Source organism: Vombatus ursinus, unplaced genomic scaffold (genome assembly GCF_900497805.2).
Source record: "Vombatus ursinus unplaced genomic scaffold, bare-nosed wombat genome assembly UNPS02014798.1, whole genome shotgun sequence".
Classification (NCBI taxonomy): Eukaryota; Metazoa; Chordata; class Mammalia; order Diprotodontia; family Vombatidae; genus Vombatus; species Vombatus ursinus.
The window spans coordinates 57,181,623-57,202,854 of NW_020954576.1; the positions used below are offsets into that span (position 1 = coordinate 57,181,623).

The 21,232-nt window shown below is 39.9% G+C and overlaps 1 protein-coding gene across 1 annotated transcript in view; it reads right to left on the reverse strand.

Annotated features, from left to right (window-relative positions):
* Positions 1–7,175: 7,175 nt before the first annotated feature.
* LOC114049855 (calpain-9) overlaps positions 7,176–21,232 on the reverse strand; it is a 69,342-nt gene continuing 55,285 nt past the window's right edge. The window contains exons 17-20 of the mRNA XM_027871291.1: positions 20,427–20,505; positions 14,952–15,068; positions 9,233–9,291; positions 7,176–8,908 (exon numbers count right to left, since the gene is read on the reverse strand). Of these exons, the coding sequence (XP_027727092.1) occupies positions 8,882–8,908; positions 9,233–9,291; positions 14,952–15,068; positions 20,427–20,505 (282 nt within the window). The 3' untranslated portion in view covers positions 7,176–8,881. The remainder of the gene's footprint in view (positions 8,909–9,232; positions 9,292–14,951; positions 15,069–20,426; positions 20,506–21,232) is intronic.

The window sequence follows — 21,232 nt, forward strand, 5'->3', positions numbered from 1 at the left end:
CTCTCTCTCTCTCCATCTCTGTATCCTAGTTTCCCTGGATTTCTTCAAATTTCAGCTAAAATAACTTCCTTCTAGGAGAAGCCTTTCTGAGTCTTCCTTAATCTTAGTGTCTTTCCTCTGAGGCTACTTCCAATTTATCCCACATATATCTTGTTTGTACATGGTTGTTTGCGTGGGTATCTCTCATCAGACTGTGAACTTCCTAAGGGAAGGGACTGTTTATTTTTTGTTTAGTTTTTTGCCATTCTTTTTATCTTCAGTTCTCAGTGCAGTGCCTTGCACATAATAGGTGCTTAATAAATGTTAGTTGACTGACTAAAGATGGTATTTCTTATCTTCATCTTGATATTCCTAGCACCTAGTACAGGCCAGAACATAGTAAGTACTTAATAAACATTTGTTGAATTGAAAGAACATAAGATTGTGAGGTAGTATTAGCCTAACAAATGAAAATTCAGTATCCTAAGAGACTAAGAGGCTAGAATGATGGACAAAATTTCTGTAAGTCAGCAATGAGACATGGTGGGCTCAGCAAGGCTGACATGATCTTCGGGTAAATGGATAGATGCCTTGTAGCCAGGACATCAAAGAGGAGGATATCACTGTATTGTGCTCTTATCATGCCACATCTGGAATATTTTGTTCTGTTCTGGGCACCCCATTTTGGAAGGATATTGAGAAGTTGGAACAAGTAGAGAGAAAGATGGCCAAAATGATAAAGGAAATGGAGACTATGCCATACCCAGTATGATTGAAAGAACCTAGGATATTAAGTCTGGGAGGAAAAACTTAGTTGTGTCGGTGCAGGGGTGGTTATGGGAGTGGGGGTGGAGGGGGGTAGGGCAAGAAGAAAGGGAGAAATTATGCATTTTATAAAATTATACATATAAAGTCCAAGTTTTTGGAAGACTTTCACGTGGAAGAGGAGCTAGAATTGTTCTGTTTGGACCCAGAGTACAAAGCAAGGAGAATTTGGTAGAATTTGCCGAAAGGTGAATTTCATTTCTGTATAAGAGAAAACAAACAAGCAAGCTTCCTAGCAACTTGAGCTGTACAAAAGGTAAGAGTTGTTGTAGGAGGCAGTGGGTAGCCATCGTTGGAGGTCATCAAATAGAACCAAGAGATTATTATGGAGCAGGGGTGATTAACCTCTTTTTGTGTAATGGTGAGAGAATTGAGGGGATTAGCACAGCAAGCAGTTACTTGTGAGAATTGAGGGAAGTGCGCTGACTCCATCTTGTGACTCAGTTCTGGAGCTAGTTCCAGTTCTCTTTCTATTCCATTATGGGTCTAGCACAACTTTTGTCTTGTGAGAAAACTTTATTTAATTACGGGAACTGGGAGACAACTTTATTGCATTATTTGAACCTAGCCCTGCATGGCTAGGAAGCTAGACTACCTCTAACCATTGCTTAGAGACCCTTAACTAAAGACCTAGGTTATGCTGATTAGAAACTCAGTCAGATTCAAAGAATAATATGAAGAGTTTTCTCACAATTGTACATCTCAAGCAATCTACATATCTTACCTGAAAACTGATCAATCAGTAATTGTTTCCATGTTCCTGTTATTGTATACAGACACTTGCAGGGAGCAGGACCCCTGTTTTTGTGATTTCAGGGAATTTCACCTGTTTACTCTTCCCCTACCAACTTGGAAAGTCCCTAATCTTTCCTCTAATTAGAAATCAGATTGCCTAAAGTTGTAATGCTTCCATTTAATTAATTGACCTTATTTGATTAATTGTTTTTAATGTATAAAAGTCTGTCTCCCACTGTATTTGAGGTCCAGTGCCAAAGCTGAGGAAGGTTTGATCTTGATTGATCTCGATTATTGGGCATTTGCCACGTATTGTTTGATAAGTCAATATGCTCCAAAGCTCCAACGTTTGTTTCCTCAGTTATTTCATCTTTCACTCACCACAATGGATTCCGTGGGCAGATTAAAAAAAAAAAGCTTAAAATGCATAAAATAAAATACATAGGATTATAAAGGAAGTAAATGATATTGAAACACAATTATTAAAATATTTTTAAAAACAAGTTCATGGATCCCAGGCTAAGAACTCTTATTATAAGGAGTTCAGATAGAGTGAGAGTAGTGGTCTTAGAGCCCAAGGTAATCTTAGAAGTCATCTAGTCTGATCTCTTCATTTCAGCAATGAGAAATTGAGGCTGAGAGAGTTTGTGATTTGCCTAACATCATACCTGTGTGATCCAAAAGTGACAGAGTCTGGATATGAACCCAAGACCTCTGACTCCAACTGTAGGGCTCTTTCCACTCTGCATTAGGATCTCTAAGTTTGCTTCCAACTCTTATTCTTTCAAATGAAAAGACTGGACTAAATCTAAAATATTTTCCAACCTGAAATTCTTTGATCATAGCTACACTATGGAATATTGTAGTTCAGATTTATTTCTTTGACTTCTAAGAGAAGTTCATTTCTCTATATCTAGTGACCTAATACTTTCAAAAGAAATATCAGCTATGTATAATATGTAATGCTGTCTGTTAAAAAAAAGATTCTGAAATTTTAAATAATAAAATAAGAAATAAATAGTATCCATCAATAAATATGATGACAGTGCTCCTGAGGTAACCTCACCAAGTTTTCTGGTTTTTCCAGATTTCTATGTTGCCTGAATGTTGCTTTGAAATTGTTATTATAATTCTTTATTTATTTATTTATTTTTGCATTGACTAAATTCCACATTGGGTGTCTGTGAATTGTACTATAACTCTTTTGTTCAGAAGACGAGTCATGCACCTGTTTTCTATCAAGGGCTTTTACCACAGTATGCGTTGGCTCAGCAAGGCCTCTTCTATATGCCTGAAATTTATGGTATCTGAAAGGTATGTCCTCTGTAGCAGACTGCCGTGCAACAATTGACAAAATGTCAAACACCATCAAGCATATGTCTAATGAGTGACCCGTTGCCCCTTCCCTCCCCAAGCCCACTCACAAACCAGAAGATTAATCTGGTTCTGGGCTGTCCTGGGTTTTCTATCCTGTCCCCAGATTTTCCCTTTGGATGAAGCATTCCCCAGAAACTAGATCAGGTCCAGACATCACCCAGATGGGACTCTAATCCTTCTGATCCAATCCTAGAGAAATCTTGATCTTGGTCAAGGAATTAGCTGATTTCCCAGGGACCATCTGGACCAGCTAGGGCTGCCACAAACTAATCCCCCAGATTTAGGCTTTGAACAGGCTGAATAAGAACCCACTCTGGTCTTAACCTGAGCCAGGACTGGCCTCCTATAGTGGAGGGCTAGACAAAAATGTGTAGAATGTTGGAGCTAGAAGGTCCCTAAGAGCTATGATGTCCAGATGCCTTTTTTTACAGAGGGGGTGACTGAGACCCTGAGAAATGAGGTGACGCTCCTAGTTGCACAATTCTGGTAGTGGCAGAACCAGAACTAACTTCTGTACAGCTCTTCTTTCCACTCCCACCTCCCCACTTTTGTGTACTGGTTGGGGAGGTCTTTCCCAGGGCAGGTAAGTTCTTGTTTCCCCGCTGTTAAGTAAACCTTGTGGATCACAAGTACCATCACTGGCACAATTTTAGCTATCATGTTATCAAGGAGAAAACAGTTTTGCTTTGTTTTTGATCACTGTTTTATTTTAGAGAGGAATTCTGGAGTTGAGGAAAGGGTCCAGACAGCTATCAGGAGCAAGCTTACTCTGTCTGCTGTTTATTTACAACTCAGCCACAGCCGCCTAGACAGTGAAGCTGCCAACAGCCTTCACGCTGTCCTTTGCCAGTGGCTCTCAGCTCCAGCTCACAGGGATCAGCTCTCAGGCAGAAGCCAGCTTTGTTTTCTTCAGTGATCAAGCCCTTGGTCCCCCTGTTAGGACTTGGAACCATATAAAGCCTCTGGGTCACATGCTCAAGCTAAGCCCATCTCTGGCATCTGCCACTCTGCCAGCTGTGTCTCCCTACTAGACAAAGCCCTATAGAGACAAGGAAGTAAAATCAGAACTGGCAAATAAACATAGGCCTGGAGTCCATTTGCAACTAATGGGATCTTAGGATTCTTCAGCAACCTGAGAAAGATTCATGGCTTAAGGAATTACGATGGGCAGAATTTGGCTACCCATTGCTAAACCACACACTCCTTTGGGATTATCTCCATCTGATAGGTAAATATTTCTTTTATATAGTGGCACCTTGGTCAGCGGTTTCTTGAGTTTTGAATAGGTTAATATTCTGTTCTTTCTTCTATAATCATCCTAATTCTTCCATTTCATGGCTAAACTTTTAGACAATGCAGTCCATACTCTGTTTCATATCCTTGCCACCCCCTTAATTTTCAGCCTTTGTAATGTGACTTCTATCTGCATCATTCTACTGAAACAGCTCTCTCTAAGGTCACTCATGAGCCTCTTATCACCAAATATCTCGCCTTTTTTTTCCTGACCTTATCCTCCTGTTCTATTGAGCACTTACTCTTTGATATTCTCTGTTCTCTTGGTTTTCTTGATGTTGCATTCTCATGGTATTTCTTTTCCCCTCATCCTCTCCACTCCTCTGTTGGCTGCTGATTCACATATTCTACTAGATTTAGATCTGGAGAGGACCTCAAAGACCCCTTATTTTAGAGATTAGGGAAGTTAAATGACTTATCTAAGATCACAAAGGTGGTGTTAGAGGCAAGATTTGAACTCAGATCTTCTGACTCCAGAGTCAGGAATTTTTTTTTCTACTATACTATATGCTTAAATACACGTTCCCTTCTCCATCCCCTTCCCCTTTCCTTTTTTTCCCCTCCCCTTGCATCTCCTTCTCCTCCCTTTCCCTTGCCTCTCTTTCCCCCCTCTTCTCTCCCCTCCCCTTCCCTCCTCTTCCTTCCCCCTATTCCCTTCCTTCCCCTCTCCTTCCCTGTCATTTCCCTCTATCCTTGTGTTTTTCTCTTCTCTTCCTTCCTCTCCTCTTCTCTTTTCCCTGATGACTTCATTTACTACCATGGGTTTAATTATTACCTCCCAACAGATGAGTCCTAATTCTTTATCTTCACTTCCAATCTTTTCACAGAGATCCACTCTAAAACACTGTTTCCTTCCTCAGACCATAGCTAGATTATCTGTTTAGTTAAGCGAGCCACATTTTAGGAAGGACACTAACATATTGGAGAGCATCCTGAGAAAAGGGGTCAGGAAGGCAAAAGGCCTCAATGCTATGCCATGTGAGGATTGGTTCCAGGCCCTGGCAGGGATCGGCCTGAGAAGAGAAGACTTTGAGGGGAAACGATTGCTGTCTCTAAGTATTTGAAGGACTGTCATGTGCAAGAGGGATTACACTTGTTCTCTCTGGCCCCAGAACCATAAGCAAAGGATGGAAAGTTACAATAAGACAGATTTAGGCTTCCTGAAATGAAAAACTTTGAGATACAATGATAAGAGCTGTCTAAAAGTAATGTGGACTTACTTTGAAGTTAATGGCTCCCTCTCACTAAAGGTCATGTAGCAAAGGCTTGGTGATCATTTGTCAGGAATGTCGCATACTAATGGTTCTAGGCAACTGGGTGCAGTGAATGGAGCAAAGAAGTTGGTTTTTTTTAGTTGTTTTTCAGTCTTGTTCAACTCTTTGTGACTCCATTTGGGGTTTTCTTGGCAAAGATACTGGAGTAGTTTGCTATTGCCTTCTCCAGCTCATTTTAGATGAGAAAACTGAGGTAAACAGGGTTAAGTGACTTGCCCAGGGTCACAAAGCTAGTAAGTGTCTGAGGCCAGATTTGAATTTAGGTCTTCCCGACTCAGTTCAAATCCAGGCCATTACTGTGTGACCTTGGGCTAGTCACTGAACATCTATCTGTCTCAGGCGCTTCATTTATAAAAATGAGGATAAGAGCACTTACCTCCTAGGGTTGTTGGGAAGATAAAACTCCCTTAGTTCAAAACCAACTGTAGAAATTTTGTATTGATAGAGGCTCAGACATAGTTATGGAACACATAAGTGGAATGGTTAAGAAATTGAATAGCTCCTGACCTTAAGGACCTCATATGCTATTGTTTTTCTTGTTGTTCAATCGTTCAGTTGTGTCTGACTCTTTGTAACCCCAAGGACATATCACACCAACCATGGGGTTTTTTTGGCAAAGATAGTGGAGCCGTTTGCCACTTCCTTTTCCAGTGTTACATGCTATAGGGGAAGATATATGCATTATCTAAGGCTGTGTATATATACATATATATACATATACATACACATATATGTATATACATATGTGTGTAGACATGTGTGTGGTGTGATATCCTATGTTCACATGATACCATGAAAAACACTAGGGTAACATGACAATTCACTAATCATTTAAGAGTAGCAGAGCATGTGTATCTTCAGGTTCCACATACTAACACATAGGATGTTATGCTGTGGCAGGCAAATACATTCCACTGTCTTGACATAGATGAAAAACCATCCTTGGCCTCTGGATGTCAGCATTGGGACAGAAATTCAGGTTAAGGGTAAACTCTAAGGAGTTTAGTCCCAGGATATTGCTTGGTTCTGGCTTCATAATCTAAATGGAACCAGTGCTCTGCCAAAGGTCATTGATTTAGAGCTGGAAAAGACCTAGTGGGTCATCTAATCCCACTCCCTCATTTTGCAGATGAGGAAAGTGGGGCATAGAGAGGTCAAATGACTTATCCGTGGTCTTACTGCTAATATGTGTCTAAGGTAGGATTTGAACCCAAGGTTAGTGCCCTTTCCGCTATATAACACGTCCCCTCTGGAGGATACAATATAGTTCTTTTAAATTTACATCCCATCACTTAAAGAACAAAGAAGTTAATACAAAGCACTTGTTATCAATTCTTTGAGAGGGACTTCAGAAATCCCTTTTTTTCTAAGAAGGAAAAAAATGATATGGTCATAGTCATAGCATTATTCCTCTCAAGTGCTCTGGAGTTGGGTGTTGATGAAGGATGAAGGGTTGAGAGCACTCAAGAAAAGCTTCTTCTAGAGAGAGTGACTAAGTAGTCTGGATCCCTGTTCCCAGTTCTGCCTGGGAGCCTCAGCCCTGAGCTATTCTCACTAGACCTACTTTCTCCCATCCTGCATCCATGGTGGTTTGAGGCTGCTAACCTCAGTGGGTCACATCATATATGGCTTAGTAGTTAGGGAAGAAGATAGCTGGGTTAGAGAAATCACTAAGAAACAATCTGTGTTCTAGTGTCTTTAATTAGCAGTTCAAATCTTTGGTTTGAGGTTTCATCCAAAATGATACCTGTCCTTTTGTGGGATCTAGGGCTCATGTACACGAAGAGCTCTGAACAGGGGTTTCTGGATGGAAAAGTGATGAGATAGACAGGGTGTCTGGATCAAGGTGTTATTGTTTGTCCTTCATTTTAGAAGAGGATCAGTGACGGGTGATGTCTTGACTTGCACGTGAATTGGTTTAAGTGAGGCAGAGTCACACAAAGCCATCAGCTTCACTCTTCCAGTATCATTGAAGTTCAGTGGCACAACAAAATTCATGATGACAGTGATGGCACAGTGCCTAGTGGATGACCTTGGTGTCTTTGATGTCTGACCAAGCTCTAAGCACTCCACAGCGCCTGCTTCAACTACACTCACAGCCATTGGAACAAACTATTCTTATCCATTCATTTCACTGGGGGAAGTTTAACCCATCTGCAGAGATGGTTTTACCAGAGTATGGCTGCCATGCATACTACAGCTTCTTGGAGCCACAGATGAGAGTTGAGTGAAAGGTGGAAACCAAAGGCATATGAGCAGCCCTGAAAAGGGCTCAGCAAGCCCTCGCCCAGCTATTCCTCCCTGAACACCCCCTACATACCCTGGATCAAGGTACTAGCAAAGGCAATAGCTACTTGAGCACTGAATGAGTTCCAGGGACAGGCTGGGAGCTATAAAACTTATGATGATTAGGCGACTGTGTAGGAGACAGTCTGGACAACAGAAAATGGAGTCAGCGATTTGGAATTAGGATAAAGTCGATAGAAACCTTAATAAGGAAGCACATACCCCAGGCAGAAGGAGGGAAGCTGACTGGAGGAGGGCAGCTGGCAGAAGGGGCTTCAATAACAATGTGGTTGGTGCTGTGAGTTTGTAGGGACTGGGGAGAAAGGAAAAAGCATGAACTGGGTCTGTTTTGTATACCTCTGAGTAAACCTGTTCTATGGTTAGGGGCTTATTAGCCTGACACTTTAAGAGGGAACTAAGCTCCCTAGTAGAAAGCCAAATGCAGATGTTTCCAGGAATAGAGATAAAGTGAGCCATAGAAATTACTGAGTTATTACTGAAAAACTCTGCAGATTGAACCCAGTCTTTGTGTTCCCAGAGTTGTGGTTCTAAGCTATTTGATACACATCTATTACCATTTGATTTTGTGATATGAGAAATGGACAGTCATAAATGCCCTAATATTTTATCTCATGAATGAAACACATTTACAAGGGCATATCTAATTACAAGTACACATACATCTTTAGATTTTCGTCGGATGATTTTCAGTCACTTGTGAGCAATGACAAAGTGGCAGGATTGGTAGGGGCGGTGGAAATAATTAAGGATTTGGTGAAGTCAAGGGTTATCTGAGTTGGGGCCCTGAGTCATCCTTAACAAAGTGCATCTGATTACTAGAGACAACTTATTCTGTGGGCAAGCCACCTCCCTCCACCACCACAAATAGCCGTTTGATAATCCTTCATTTCTAGACAAGAAACATATCTGAGCCTATGACATTCATTTTTGATCAAGCTAAGAAGAATCATCAGGTGGGATAGTGGGATTATTAAAGAGGGAACCTTGATTCACATTTCTTGGACACATGGGTGCCACCTAGGAAAAGTTCTTTGGTTCATGGACCAAAGGGCATGGCATGGTGAGAGCTCACATCCGGACGAGAGACCGCTTCAAATATTCATCGCCAAACTGATGAACTGAGAATAAAAGGAAAGACACAGAATCAGAAGGGCTTGTGTTTTTCTCCAACTTTTTTGCCAGTCATGGGAATGTCTCTGATTGTCTCCATCACTAGGTCACTGAGATAAGAAGCCAAACTTCTTTGGTTCTCTTTAAATTTCACGGGGTAGACAGTTTGTTTTATAGGTCTCTGATGTGAAAGAATAAGCAAGTGAAAGAATGGGAAATTATAATGGGGATAGACAAGAGGATCAACAATGACAGGAAAAAGAACAATAAAAGGTAATGGAAAAAGGACAAGAATACAGATTTCTGCATGGCTATTTTGGCTATAGTCATACCTCATTTATATTGAGCTGAATACATTCTTTGTCCTTCTCACTGAGAACCTGGAACACCCCTGAAGTGAGATACATTAGGAAAGCTTGATTACTGGCAATTCTTCAAGGTTCCTAATCATTTTCAAATGCAAAAATCAGCTATAATATGTCCCAAGTAGACTCTGTGGGAATTGCACCATCTAGTGACACTGTCAAATGCTCCAAATGGACCAACGAATTTCAGGATAGGACAATTAGAATTGTGCTGGGGTATGCTTCTGAACCAGTGAAATCCCATTGAATCTCAAAACTGGCTCCATATGGGGCAGTCTTACAAGTGGTTGAACTAGGCAGTCACCTATGTCATATGAGTGTCAGCCAGATTTGTTCTACTCCAAAATATCTCCTCCATTGCCTGGGACCAGGCCTGAAATCCCACCACTTGAGATTTATTCCTTTATTTCTTGAAGGTTTCCAGTCTTTCAGTTGTCCCAGTGAAAAGACAAATACCATAGAGAGGTTCTTCAGACATCATCAATTGACATTTCTGCCAGTGTTATAAGAGCTTCTTGAAAGCAATAACAATAATCTGTCGACTATCAAAAGCTTATTCTCTACATATTTTGTTTGGGCCAGCTAGGTAGCATAGTGGATAGAGTACAGAAAGCCAGGCAGTCTTATCTTCTTGAGTTCAAATAGATGTATGACCCTGGGTAAGTCACTTAACTCTGCCTCAATTCCCTCATCTGTAAAATGAGCTAGAGAAAGAAGTGGCAAACCACTCCAGTGTCTTTGCCAAGAAAACTCCACATGGGGTCTCTCAGAGTCTGAAATGACTGAACAACGAACAACATCTTGTTAAGTTCATAGTTGTTTGCATGTTGTCTCCCCCATTAGACTGTAAGCTCCTTGAGAGCAGAGGTGCTCTCTCTCTCTCTCTCTCTCCATCCCCCTCCCCCCATCTCCCTTTCTTTGTATCCCCAGTGCTTAACACAGTTCCAGGCATATAACAAGTGCTTAATAAATGCTTGTTGACTGACTGAAATGGGAGACAAGATAAGCACTCAAGGACAGGGAGAGGAAAAGGGTTACTGAAAGGGAAGATGGCAGGCTGCCCACGTCAAACTTTGCCTGTTTCTCAATTTTTCTGTGGGCAAGATCTGGTCACATAATAAACACAATGGGTCATATTTATCTTTGCACTGTGTAAATGTATAACTTTTCCTTTGTTTCTTTTGGAAAGAAATTGTGAGAACATGAGGGGATTGAGAGAGTAGGTATGGGAAAATAGGGAGCAAGGAACAGTTTATCATAATAACATTGACACCCAACATGGATTTGGCAACTTTTCAGGATAAACTTGCTGCTTGGGTAGACAGCTGAATTTATAGTCAACTATTTCCATTCCCTGGAGGTAGGATCATTTAATTCATTAGTACACATGTCACAGGTCAGGGGACTCCAAACCTTAGCATGGACATCAGAGATTAGGTGAAAGGTAAATCATATAAAGGACAGAAAGAGGTCCCCATTTGTGTGGCTAATCGGAACATGCATACTGTGGATAAACTTGGACACACTGTAGGCAGGGATCAGCTGATGGCTGGGAATGCTTCCTAAGGCAAATAGGAACCGGGTCATTGGCAAGGTACACAAAGGAAACTGTTCCAAAAGGGAGAGTTATTGTAAAGGTCTTCTAATGAGATAGAAATGTGGAAATCAAAAAATCTGGGTCCATGTGAAACCTAGCAAAAGGACAGCGTGTCCAATTCAGAATTTGTCATAGTGTTTCCAAGACAGACCTATAATGATAGTGCCCTGAAATTAGATGACTAATTTCAGTTATTTAGGCTGAAATACACCTGTCCAGAGAGGAGAAAAGAAATACTACAGGCAGATGGAAATATACTTTAAGAACATCCAATTCCCTTTCTTTGATTTCATGCTCACCAAGCAATTTTTTTATTGAATACTTTGGTTTCTTGAATGGGTTTACTTATTTGGGCCATATGTCTCCCATTAGGAGATTACCTAGCATTTTGGTTTACAAATCCAATCTGTCTCCTGTGAGGTTGGGGGTCATGTTGTTGTTCATCCTTTGTTCTTGAAGAGAACTATGACATCAGGGAGATAATGTCATGACATGCAAGTGAATTGGATTTAAATGAGGGACAGCTGTGCAAAATCACCAGCCTCACTTTCTCCTCTGGAGCCATCTGGGTCCAGTGATGAGATATAGATCAGGATGACTGGAGATGGTCTTGGATGCAGTGGGGGACCTTGGCCTTTTTAAGCTAAGGTCTTTAACAGGTCTCAGTATGACTGAGGCAATGCATATTCAGTGATTAAAGCTAGTGGTCATGAATCCATTCGCCAGAATCTCATCACTCAAGATTAATGGATAAAGTTGAGAGTGGAGATGACCACACCTTAGTAGCTTTGAGGCCCTTTTAAAATAGCCTTCCTAACATTACTACACACCATCTTACTTGGAATGTTATTTTATTCCATTTACTTTAGTAACTGATTAATGAATGCTTTCAGATTTCATAAAATTCCATATTTTTGTCCAGTTCTTAGAAAATTGCACTAGACCAAGTGGTGGAACTCCAGATCTTGACTTTCAAAGAAACTTTTCATTTGAAGTAACTGCGGCTGAGGAGAGGACATGAAAAAAACAATGGCCCAGTTTCTTCCTATTTTCTTCTAGCAACAATGTTTATATTGTAAATTGGAGATAAATTAATTTTGGTTTTGGAAGTCACCCAGATAGCAGCTAACAATTCAGAGCAAGAGAACATGAAGATCAAGAAAATTTCATTAATAGGAAATGTTACTGTGATAGGATGTTCCCTTGAAGAATCATGAAAAAAAATAACTGATATGTCCTTGGACCTCCAAATAGCCCTCATAAGGCTGCTAAAAGGTATTTTTATTAGTTCGCATCAGAGTTCACCAGATAACTAAAAAATGAAGCTACTTTCCCCATAGAAATAGAGTAAGAATGGAAGAATATGGTATAGTAGAAAGTGTCTGCTGAATTTGGAGTCACAGGAACTACCTGGGTTTAAATCCTGACTCTATTGCTTACATATTTAACCTTGGATAAGTCATTAAACCTATTTTGGCCTCATTTTCTCATTTGTAAACAGATATTTGAACCGAATGGCCTCTGTGTCTCCTTCCAACTTTAAATCTATGATCCTGTGAAACCACAAAGTAGAAGTATAGAATAGTCAGAAATTTTAAAGGCCATGGAAGAAAATATTTGATATAAGTTTTGGGTAAAGTTAAAATATATGTGTTATTGCTTATTGGATTGATTTAGTATCATTTACAAATCTAAAGTCACCTTAGTTAGGAATGTGAAAATGCATTAAGACTTGGTTTGTTCAGAGAAATACATATTTTGTAAACTTTAGAAAATTATTTTAATTTTTTTTCTGAGCCGGGAAAGTAGCTCCAGAAAGTCATTGGGGGTAATTTTTGGTTTTGTTTTTTCTTGAAATGTTATGCTTCACTCCCCTTCCCCCAGGTCATCATATCTCTAAGTCAGAGTCATATTCTTTTAAATCCAGAAATCTATATGATCCCAAAGGAATATTTTTTTTGGAGGGCAGGGTTGTCCTCCTTCATGTCATTCTTAGAGGTCAGAAGACTTATCTCCAAACATCCTTGTTTCCCTTAATAAGCCATTGTGGATCTGTCAGCTATGTATTTATTAAAAATTCAAGGGGGTAGCTAGGTGGCACAGTGGATAAAGCTCAGGCCTTGGAGTCAGGAGGACCTGAGTTCAAATCTGAACTCAAACACTTGACACTTAGTAGCTGTGTGACCTTGGGCGAGTCACTTAACCCCAATTGCCTCATCAAAATAATAAATATTTAAAAAAAACCTCAGAACACTTTTTATTTACTGAAAAATTTCTTGAATCTATTTCTTTTTACATCTTGCCTTGGTTCTTTAGGCTGTAATAAATCTAGAGTGGAAAAGGGTAATACTGTAGGTAGATAGAAATATACTTGAAGAACAACTTCTATGTTCACCAGCATGCTTCTCAGTAATTTACTTTCTTGGATAGATTGGGAAAAGGTGTTCTATTAGTTTGACATCTGTTAGGGAAAGTTATAGTTGTTCCTATTTGTCTTAAAACCCTGAAACTGTAAGCAATACTCCTATTATATTATTTGAGGACTTGGTAAAAATTAGGTTGTGTTCCCTTTAACCACATCTTTCATTATTTTATGACTTCAGCTTTTATTATACCAGAATGGAGAGTCCTTTCCTAACAGAAAAGATACTCCATTGCTTTAATCATTTTAGTTGTCTTTCTCTGCATTATCTCATGCTCTACTGTGTCTTTCTTGGTGTATGATAATCAGAACTTTTTGCAATATTCCATGTGCAGATGTTAATGGGTTTTTCCAAAGGCAGGAAGACCTCTCCTGCTTTGTTTCCAACACCCTTCCTAATTATGTACAGTATTTTGTTGGCCTTTCTTGGCTATAGCAGGTCATTGGGCCAAGGTCTCTATAGGGTACAATTTATGAGTCCTAGAGCCTTTTTTTAGGTCATGACCAATTATGTAGCATTAATTAGTCTCCAAACACAGCCAGTGCTTTTTATTAAAATGGTGGAGAAAGTAAAATACAAACACAGGGTGAAGTGGAAAGGGAAGTGGCTTTTTAGTTAGAAGATGTTGGTTCAGGTTCCGGCTCTCCCACTATGTAGCCATGAGAACTTAGTCAAGTGACATCAGTACTCTTAGTTTCCTTTTCTGCAAAATAAGGAGGTTGGACTAGATTACCTATGAGGTTCCTTCCAACTTTATGACTCTAAGTCATGGTCATGAGAGTCATCATGAGAGATAACATTCTAGCCTGTTCCATAAGGAAATATTTAGTTATGAGCAATGAATATTTGTCAGGAACATACTGTATATGTAGCATCACAAGACAAGCAGTTCATCAATGGGGTTTAGAAATCATTTTATTAAAATAAATTTTTGTTATAGCGGGATTAGTTGTAATGGACTTTGACCTAAACCATGACACTCTCCTAAGATTTTTACAGTTTGTACAAATTTAACATCTTCCTTCCTTCCTTCCTTCCTTCCTTCCTTCCTTCCTTCCTTCCTTCCTTCCTTCCTTGTCAGTTGGGGTTAAGTGACTTGCCCAGGGCCACATAGCTAGTAAGAGTCTGAGGTCACATTTGAACTCAGAATCTCCTGACTCCAGGGCCAGTGCTCTACTATGCCACCTAGCTGCCCCTAAATGTAACATCTTTCAAATCCAGTAGCATCACTACAAATGAATACGCATTTTCATCCATTGCATTAAGAATCACTAATTGGGGTTATAGATTTAGGACTAGAAGGGACATCAAAGGTTATCTAGCTAAATTCCTTTATTTTTATAGATGAGGAACCAGAAGCCCCCAAAGGTCGACATCCCCAAGATCATATGAGATAAAAGAGACAGAGGTGAAATTTGAACGCAGATCCTCTAACTCCAAATCCAGCTCTGCTTTCCACTGTACCACATAATCACTAAACTACATCTGTTAAAAGACATGAACTGCCAGCTATTGTGGTGGTGCAATTGTCACTACTTATTTTAACAGTTTCTGTCCCTTATTTGTGATTGCAGTATGTCTCGGCAGGGAGACTGGGGCTGGATACAGCCTAGACTGCACCATGCCCTATGTGATGCTAAGGACACTGGCCAAGAAGGATACTCACGGCTTGCATTCTCTAATCGGATCATACAGTTGAGGAAATCATCAAAGTCAAGTTGGTACTGCTCGTCAGCATACCTTAGGACAACTAGCTGCAAGAGGTAATTGTTCAGCTGGAAGCCTGGAAAGAAAACAGAACTTGTAAGTCACAAAGGTGATCAAGGTTGAAGATCCTGTGACCTCTGATGCAGGAATACAGGAGAAAATAGGGGGTGACTCAGAAGGTGCTGTCAGGGATGGTGCTATTTATTAACTGATCTTGTGACAGGAGGCCCCATGATCCTTTAGCTTCCTCTAGGTTTCAGTATTTGGGCAGCTCACAGTCTAGCCCAGCACACAAAACCTCCAAGGATAGATAATTATAGGGGTAGGGGCTAGTTTTCTGATTTTATTGAGATAGGGAACTCCCTCTAACAATAAAGGTCCACACCTCCTCTACAATGCAGATGTTAAATTCATATAAAATGAGGGGCCCCACACCCTACAGAAGGATCCTAGCTGCCTTATATTAGCTTAGAAAACCACATATTAACATTATCTATGTTCTATTGTATTTTTATTTATTTTGCTAATTACTTCCTAATTTCATTTTAATCTGGTTCAGCAGCACTTGGGACACCTTTTATGAAGAGAGCTACCTAGACCAGGGTCACATAGCCAGTATTTGTCAGAGGTAAGATTTGAATCCAGGTTCTCCTGGTTTCAAGGCCAGCTCTCTGCTTCTCATCATAATATGACAGGCATTTGTTATTTAAAGTTTGCAAAGCATTTTACACATATTTTCTCCTTTGGTCCTCATAACAACCCTGCAGAGTTTGTACAATTATTATCTCCATTTCTCAGATAAGGAAACTGAGGCTCAGAGACAGCCCGTGGTCACACTGCTAGTTAGGTGCCAGAGGTGCAATTCAAACTCAGGCTTCTCCTGACTTCAGGTTCAGTGTTTTTTCCACTACTCTCATGAATTTGGTATTGTCATATTGAGATTATAACACCAGTATCCACCCTTACGACCTCTTGACTTTCCAGGAAGTATCATCCAACTGGGTGGCCATATCTAACTCAATTCCACTCTTTTTTTTTAATTGATTTTTTTAATTGATTTTTTTGATTTATCAATAATCACTTCCATATGCTTTTGAGTTTAAAATATTTCTCCCCTTTTCTCTCCCCCACCCTCCCCAAGACGGCACACAATCTGATATAGGCTATACATTTACATTCATATTAAACGTATTTTCACATTAGTTATGTTGTAAGTAGAAATTAAAATCAATAGGAGGAACCATCAGAAAGAGGAAACAAAACTCAACAGAAGAGAAAAAAAAAATAACAATTCGACTTCCATAGTTCTTTCTTTGGGTGTGGATAGCATTTTCCATCACAAGACCTCTGGAGATGTCTTAGATCCTTGTATTGCCAGGAAGGGTTAAGTTTATCACTATTAGTCATCATACAATGTGGCTGTTATTGTGTACAAAGTTCTCTTGGTTCTGCTCACTTCACTCAACATCAGATCATACAAGTCTTTCCAGGTTTTTCTGAAGTCAGCCTGTTCATCATTTCTTATAGCACAATAGTATTCCATCACATTCATGTACCACAACTTGCTCAGCCATTCCTCGATTGATGGGTATCCTCTCAATTTCCAATTCTTTGCCACCAGAAAAAAAGCTGCTATGAATATTTTTGTACATGTAGGTCCTTTTCCCATCTGTGTGATCTCTTCGGGATATAGCCCTAGAAGTGCTATTGCTGGGTCAAAGGGTATGTACATTTTTATAGCTCTTTGGGCATAGTTCCAAATTGCTCTCCAAAATGGTTGGATCATTTCACAACTCCACCAACAATGCATTAGTGTTTCAGTTTTCCCACATCTTCTCCAATATTTATCATTGTCCTGTTTTGTCATGTTGGCCATTCTGATAGGTGTGATGTGGTACTTCAGAGCTGTTTTGATTTGCATTTCTCTAATCAATAGTGATTTAGAGCATTTTTTTCATGTGACTATAGATGGGTTTAATTTCTTCATCTGAGAACTGTCTGTTCATATCCTTTGACCACTTATCAATTGGGGAATGGCTTGTATTCTTATAAATTTGACTTAATTCTCTATATATTTTAGAAATGAGGCCCTTGTCAGAGAGACTAGTTGTAAAAATTCTTTCCCAATTTTCTACCTTCCTTCTAATCTTAGTTGCATTGGCTTTGTTCGTGCAAAAACTTTTCAATTTAATGTAATCAAAATTATCTATTTTGCTTTTCGTAATGTTCTCTATCTCCTGTTTGGTCATGAATTCTTCTGTTCTCCATAGATCTGACAGGTAAACTATTCCTTGCTCTCTCAGTTTGCTTATGGTATCAGCCTTTATATCTAAATCATGTACCCATTTTGACTTTCTTTTGCTATATGGTGTGAGATTTTGGCCTATGCCTAGTTTCTGCCATACTCTTTTCCATTTTTCCCAGCAGTTTTTGTCAGAGTGGGTTCTTATCCCAGAAACTGGGGTCTTTGGGTTTATAAAATAATATATTACTATAGTCATTGACTACTGTGTCTTGCATACTTAACCTATTCCACTGATCCACCACTCTATTTCTTAGCCAGTACCAAACAGTTTTGATGATTGCTGCTTTATAATACAATTTAAGATCTGGAATGGCTAGGCCACCTTCCCCTGCATTTCTTTTCATTAGTTCTCTTGATATTCTGGACCTTTTGTTCTTCCAAATGAATCTTGTTATTATTTTTTCTAACTCTATGAAATAATTTTTTGGTAGTTTGATTGGTATGGCACTGAATAAGTAAATTAGCTTAGGTAGAATTGTCATTTTTATTATATTAGCTCAGCCTACCCATGAGCAACTGATGTTTTTCCAATTATTTAGATCTGATTTTATTTGCATGAAAAGTGTTTTGTAATTGTGTTCATAGAGTTCCTGGGTTTGTTTCGGGAGGTAGACTCCTAAATATTTTATAATGTCTACAGTAAGTTTAAATGGAATTTCTCTTTCTATCTCTTGCTGTTGGGCTTTGTTGGTAATACATAGAAATGCCGATGATTTATGTGGGTTTATTTTATAGCCTGCAACTTTGCTGAAGTTGTTTATTATTTCAAGTAGTTTTTTACTTGATTCTCTGGGATTCTCTAAGTATAACATCATGTCATCTACAAAGAGTGATAGCTTTGTTTCTTCTTTGTCTATTCTAATGCCTTCAATGTCTTTTTCTTCTCTTATTGCTAAAGCTAATGTTTCTAGTACGATGTTGAATAACAGTGGCGATAATGGACATCCTTGTTTCACCTCCGATCTTATTGGAAATGCTTCTAGCTTGTCCCCATCAACTACACTCTTAACAAAGGTCCTGACTCCTGACATCCAAGGCTGTGTTCCAGGTTAGCTATCCCAAGTTATTTCCCAGCTCCTATTTAAGTGTTGCTAGGCAACATACAGAATTCACCAACATCCCTGGTACTCCAGCTGTGGACACCTGCAGAGTAAGCAGATGTTTCCCGTGGACATTGGAGTCAGATGCTGTCAGAGGCTCCTGAAAGCTAGACATTTCCTAGGGAGAATCTCTGCTGGTACACATCTTACAAACTTTCAGAAATGAGTAATGCACATTAAACATGCCCTGCAACACATGTATGCTAAAGTGGGTTGTTTGTCTCCTTTCATTTCTGCCTGCTTTCTCAACTTTCAGCAAATTGCTGGAAAGGTCACAAATGGGTAAACAAGAATATAGTATACAACTAATCACTGGGATTTTTGCCCCCTCAGTTACTGTTAAGGAGGGAGGGAAAAAGACTTCAATGTATCCATTTTTATAAAGTTCCTATCTGAGAGGCCTGGCCATAAGCAACATAGTTTTACACCTTCCTGTCTGCCAGATTCAAGACCCAGGTTTCTTTAACTTTGTCCTCTGCAAAGACCTTCCACCTACAGCCTGCTGCCCCTGGAAGAGAATCCTCAGGGACAAAAAGGGTAATGGGATCTTGGGATATGTAAACATCTCCTCTACCTATAGGCAAAAACTGCTGACCAAGTTCCTGAGACTTTCTACCTTCCTTTATTTTCACCTTTTAAGAATACTAGAAGAAAGACAGCTTCTGAACTCTTAAAGAGCTCAGGGGTCATGTCTGTCGAACTTGCTTTGTGCAGTATCCAGCTTAGCACTCTACCTAGATGATGCTTAAGAAATACCTTAGAAGAGAGGATGCTCAATGACTACCTTCATTAATAATAATGATAATAATAATAACTTGCATTATAATATTATTATTTTACTTATATAATAATAACATATGTAAAACAGAGTTTTATGCATTTAAAACCATTATTCTGAGAAAGCTTCTCTAGACTGCCAAGGGGGTCAAAGGTACAGAAAAGGTTAAGAACTCCTGATTTAATGGAAACTGATTTAAAGAAAGTTAAAAAGGCCTATTTCCACACCACCTCCGCCAAACCCAAAACATTCTCATGTGCTTGCCATGGTATTTGAAATTCCACTAATAATATATTATGTGGTATTGTTTGACTCTGTGAACCCATTTGGGGTTTTCTTGGCAAAGATACTGTAGTGGTTTGCCATTTCCTTGTCCAGTTCATTTAACATATTAGGAAAATGAGGCAAACAGGGTTAAGAGACTTCCCCAGGGTCACACAGCTAGTAAGGGTCTAAAGGCAAATTTGAACTCAAGGTTTCTTGATTCCAGACCAGGCACTCTATCCACTGCACCACCTAGCTGTCCATAATATAATATAGTTCTTAACCATATGCCGCTGTGCTAAGAGCTTTACAAATATTATTTGACCAATACCATAAGAGCATAGAATTAGAGCTGGAAGGGACCCCAGAAACCATCTAGTCCAGTCCCTTCATTTTACAGATTTTACAGAAACTGAGACCTGTAGAATTTAAGTGACTAACCCAAGGTCATATGGTATCAGAGACAGGGTTTAAACCCAGGTCCTCTGACTCCAAAGCTAGCCCTATTGCCATTGTGCCACCTAAGGAAAGTAAAACGTGAAGGGATAAAATGACTTACCCGAAATTCTACTGCCTGTTCAGGGGCAAGAGCCATAGAGTTCACACTCTTCTGATGTCAAAGATAGTGGGATGGCCTCAGTGATAACACAGTCATGCACAATTGTGCTACATTGCAGCTACCTTTGTGATTACCATTAACCAAACCCAGAGGGCCATATGCCTGTGGGATGCTCTGGAGTCTAGAGTAACAAGTGTGAACGTCCTAATACAAAAATTAGAGGAGCCACGGGCTGCATGGCTTGAGCTCCATGCAGTCTGAGAGCAGCAGGCAGAAATGGGGGTGTGACACCCCCTTTGGTTCAGAGTGAGTTTATTCTTGCCGTGTCATTGTTTCGTTCTGCCTTTCCTCAACACAGCTCCCATTCCTACCCACTCATCGTCTTCCCTTGGTGCCCCTCGTTAAAAGCCAAAATGCTTCTATTTTACCTGCAGCTTTCAAGGCTAGCCGCAGCTCGTAGGAGGACATGGTTCCGGATCTGTCAACATCGAATTGAAGGAAGATATTCTATGCAGGAAGGAATTACAGAATGTCAAACTCAGAAGAAATCATAGGATCACGGTTCTAGAGCTGGAAGAACGTCATAGTCCATCTTGTCTAACTCTTTCATTCTACAGAGAAGAAACTGAGACCCCAGAGAGGTCAGTGACTTGCCTAAGTTCCCCAGGTGATGTCAGGGAGCAGGAATTTGTACTCAGTCTTTGACACCAAATTCAGTGTGCTTTCTGCTGTACCACATTGCCTCTTTTCACTTGAAGGCCACTAATGAAGGAAAACTCACTACTTTCTGTGGTCACCCATTCCATTGTGAGATTGTTCTAGTTGTCAGGATGTGTTTGCTTTGGTTCAGTCATTTTAGTCATGCCCAACTCTTTGTGACCCCATCTGGGCTTTTCTTGGCAAAGATAGTGGAGTGGTTTGCCATTTCCTTCTCCAGCTCATTCTACAGATGAGTAAATTGAGGCAAACAAGAGTTAAGTAATTTGCCCAGGGGCACCCAGCTAGTAAGTGTCTGAGGCTAGATTTGAATTTGGGAAGCCTGACTCCAGGCCCCACCCACTATGCCACCAGCTGCCCTGAGTGTTTGCTTACATTGAACCAAAATCCTCCCCTCTACAACAGAAGCTAACCTTTTGGCTCTTTCAAAGATGGCACCCAACTGGTACCATTCATAATATTATCTGGGTGATGGCCAACTCTTCCTCTCACTTGATGTAGTCACGACTTTAGGTAG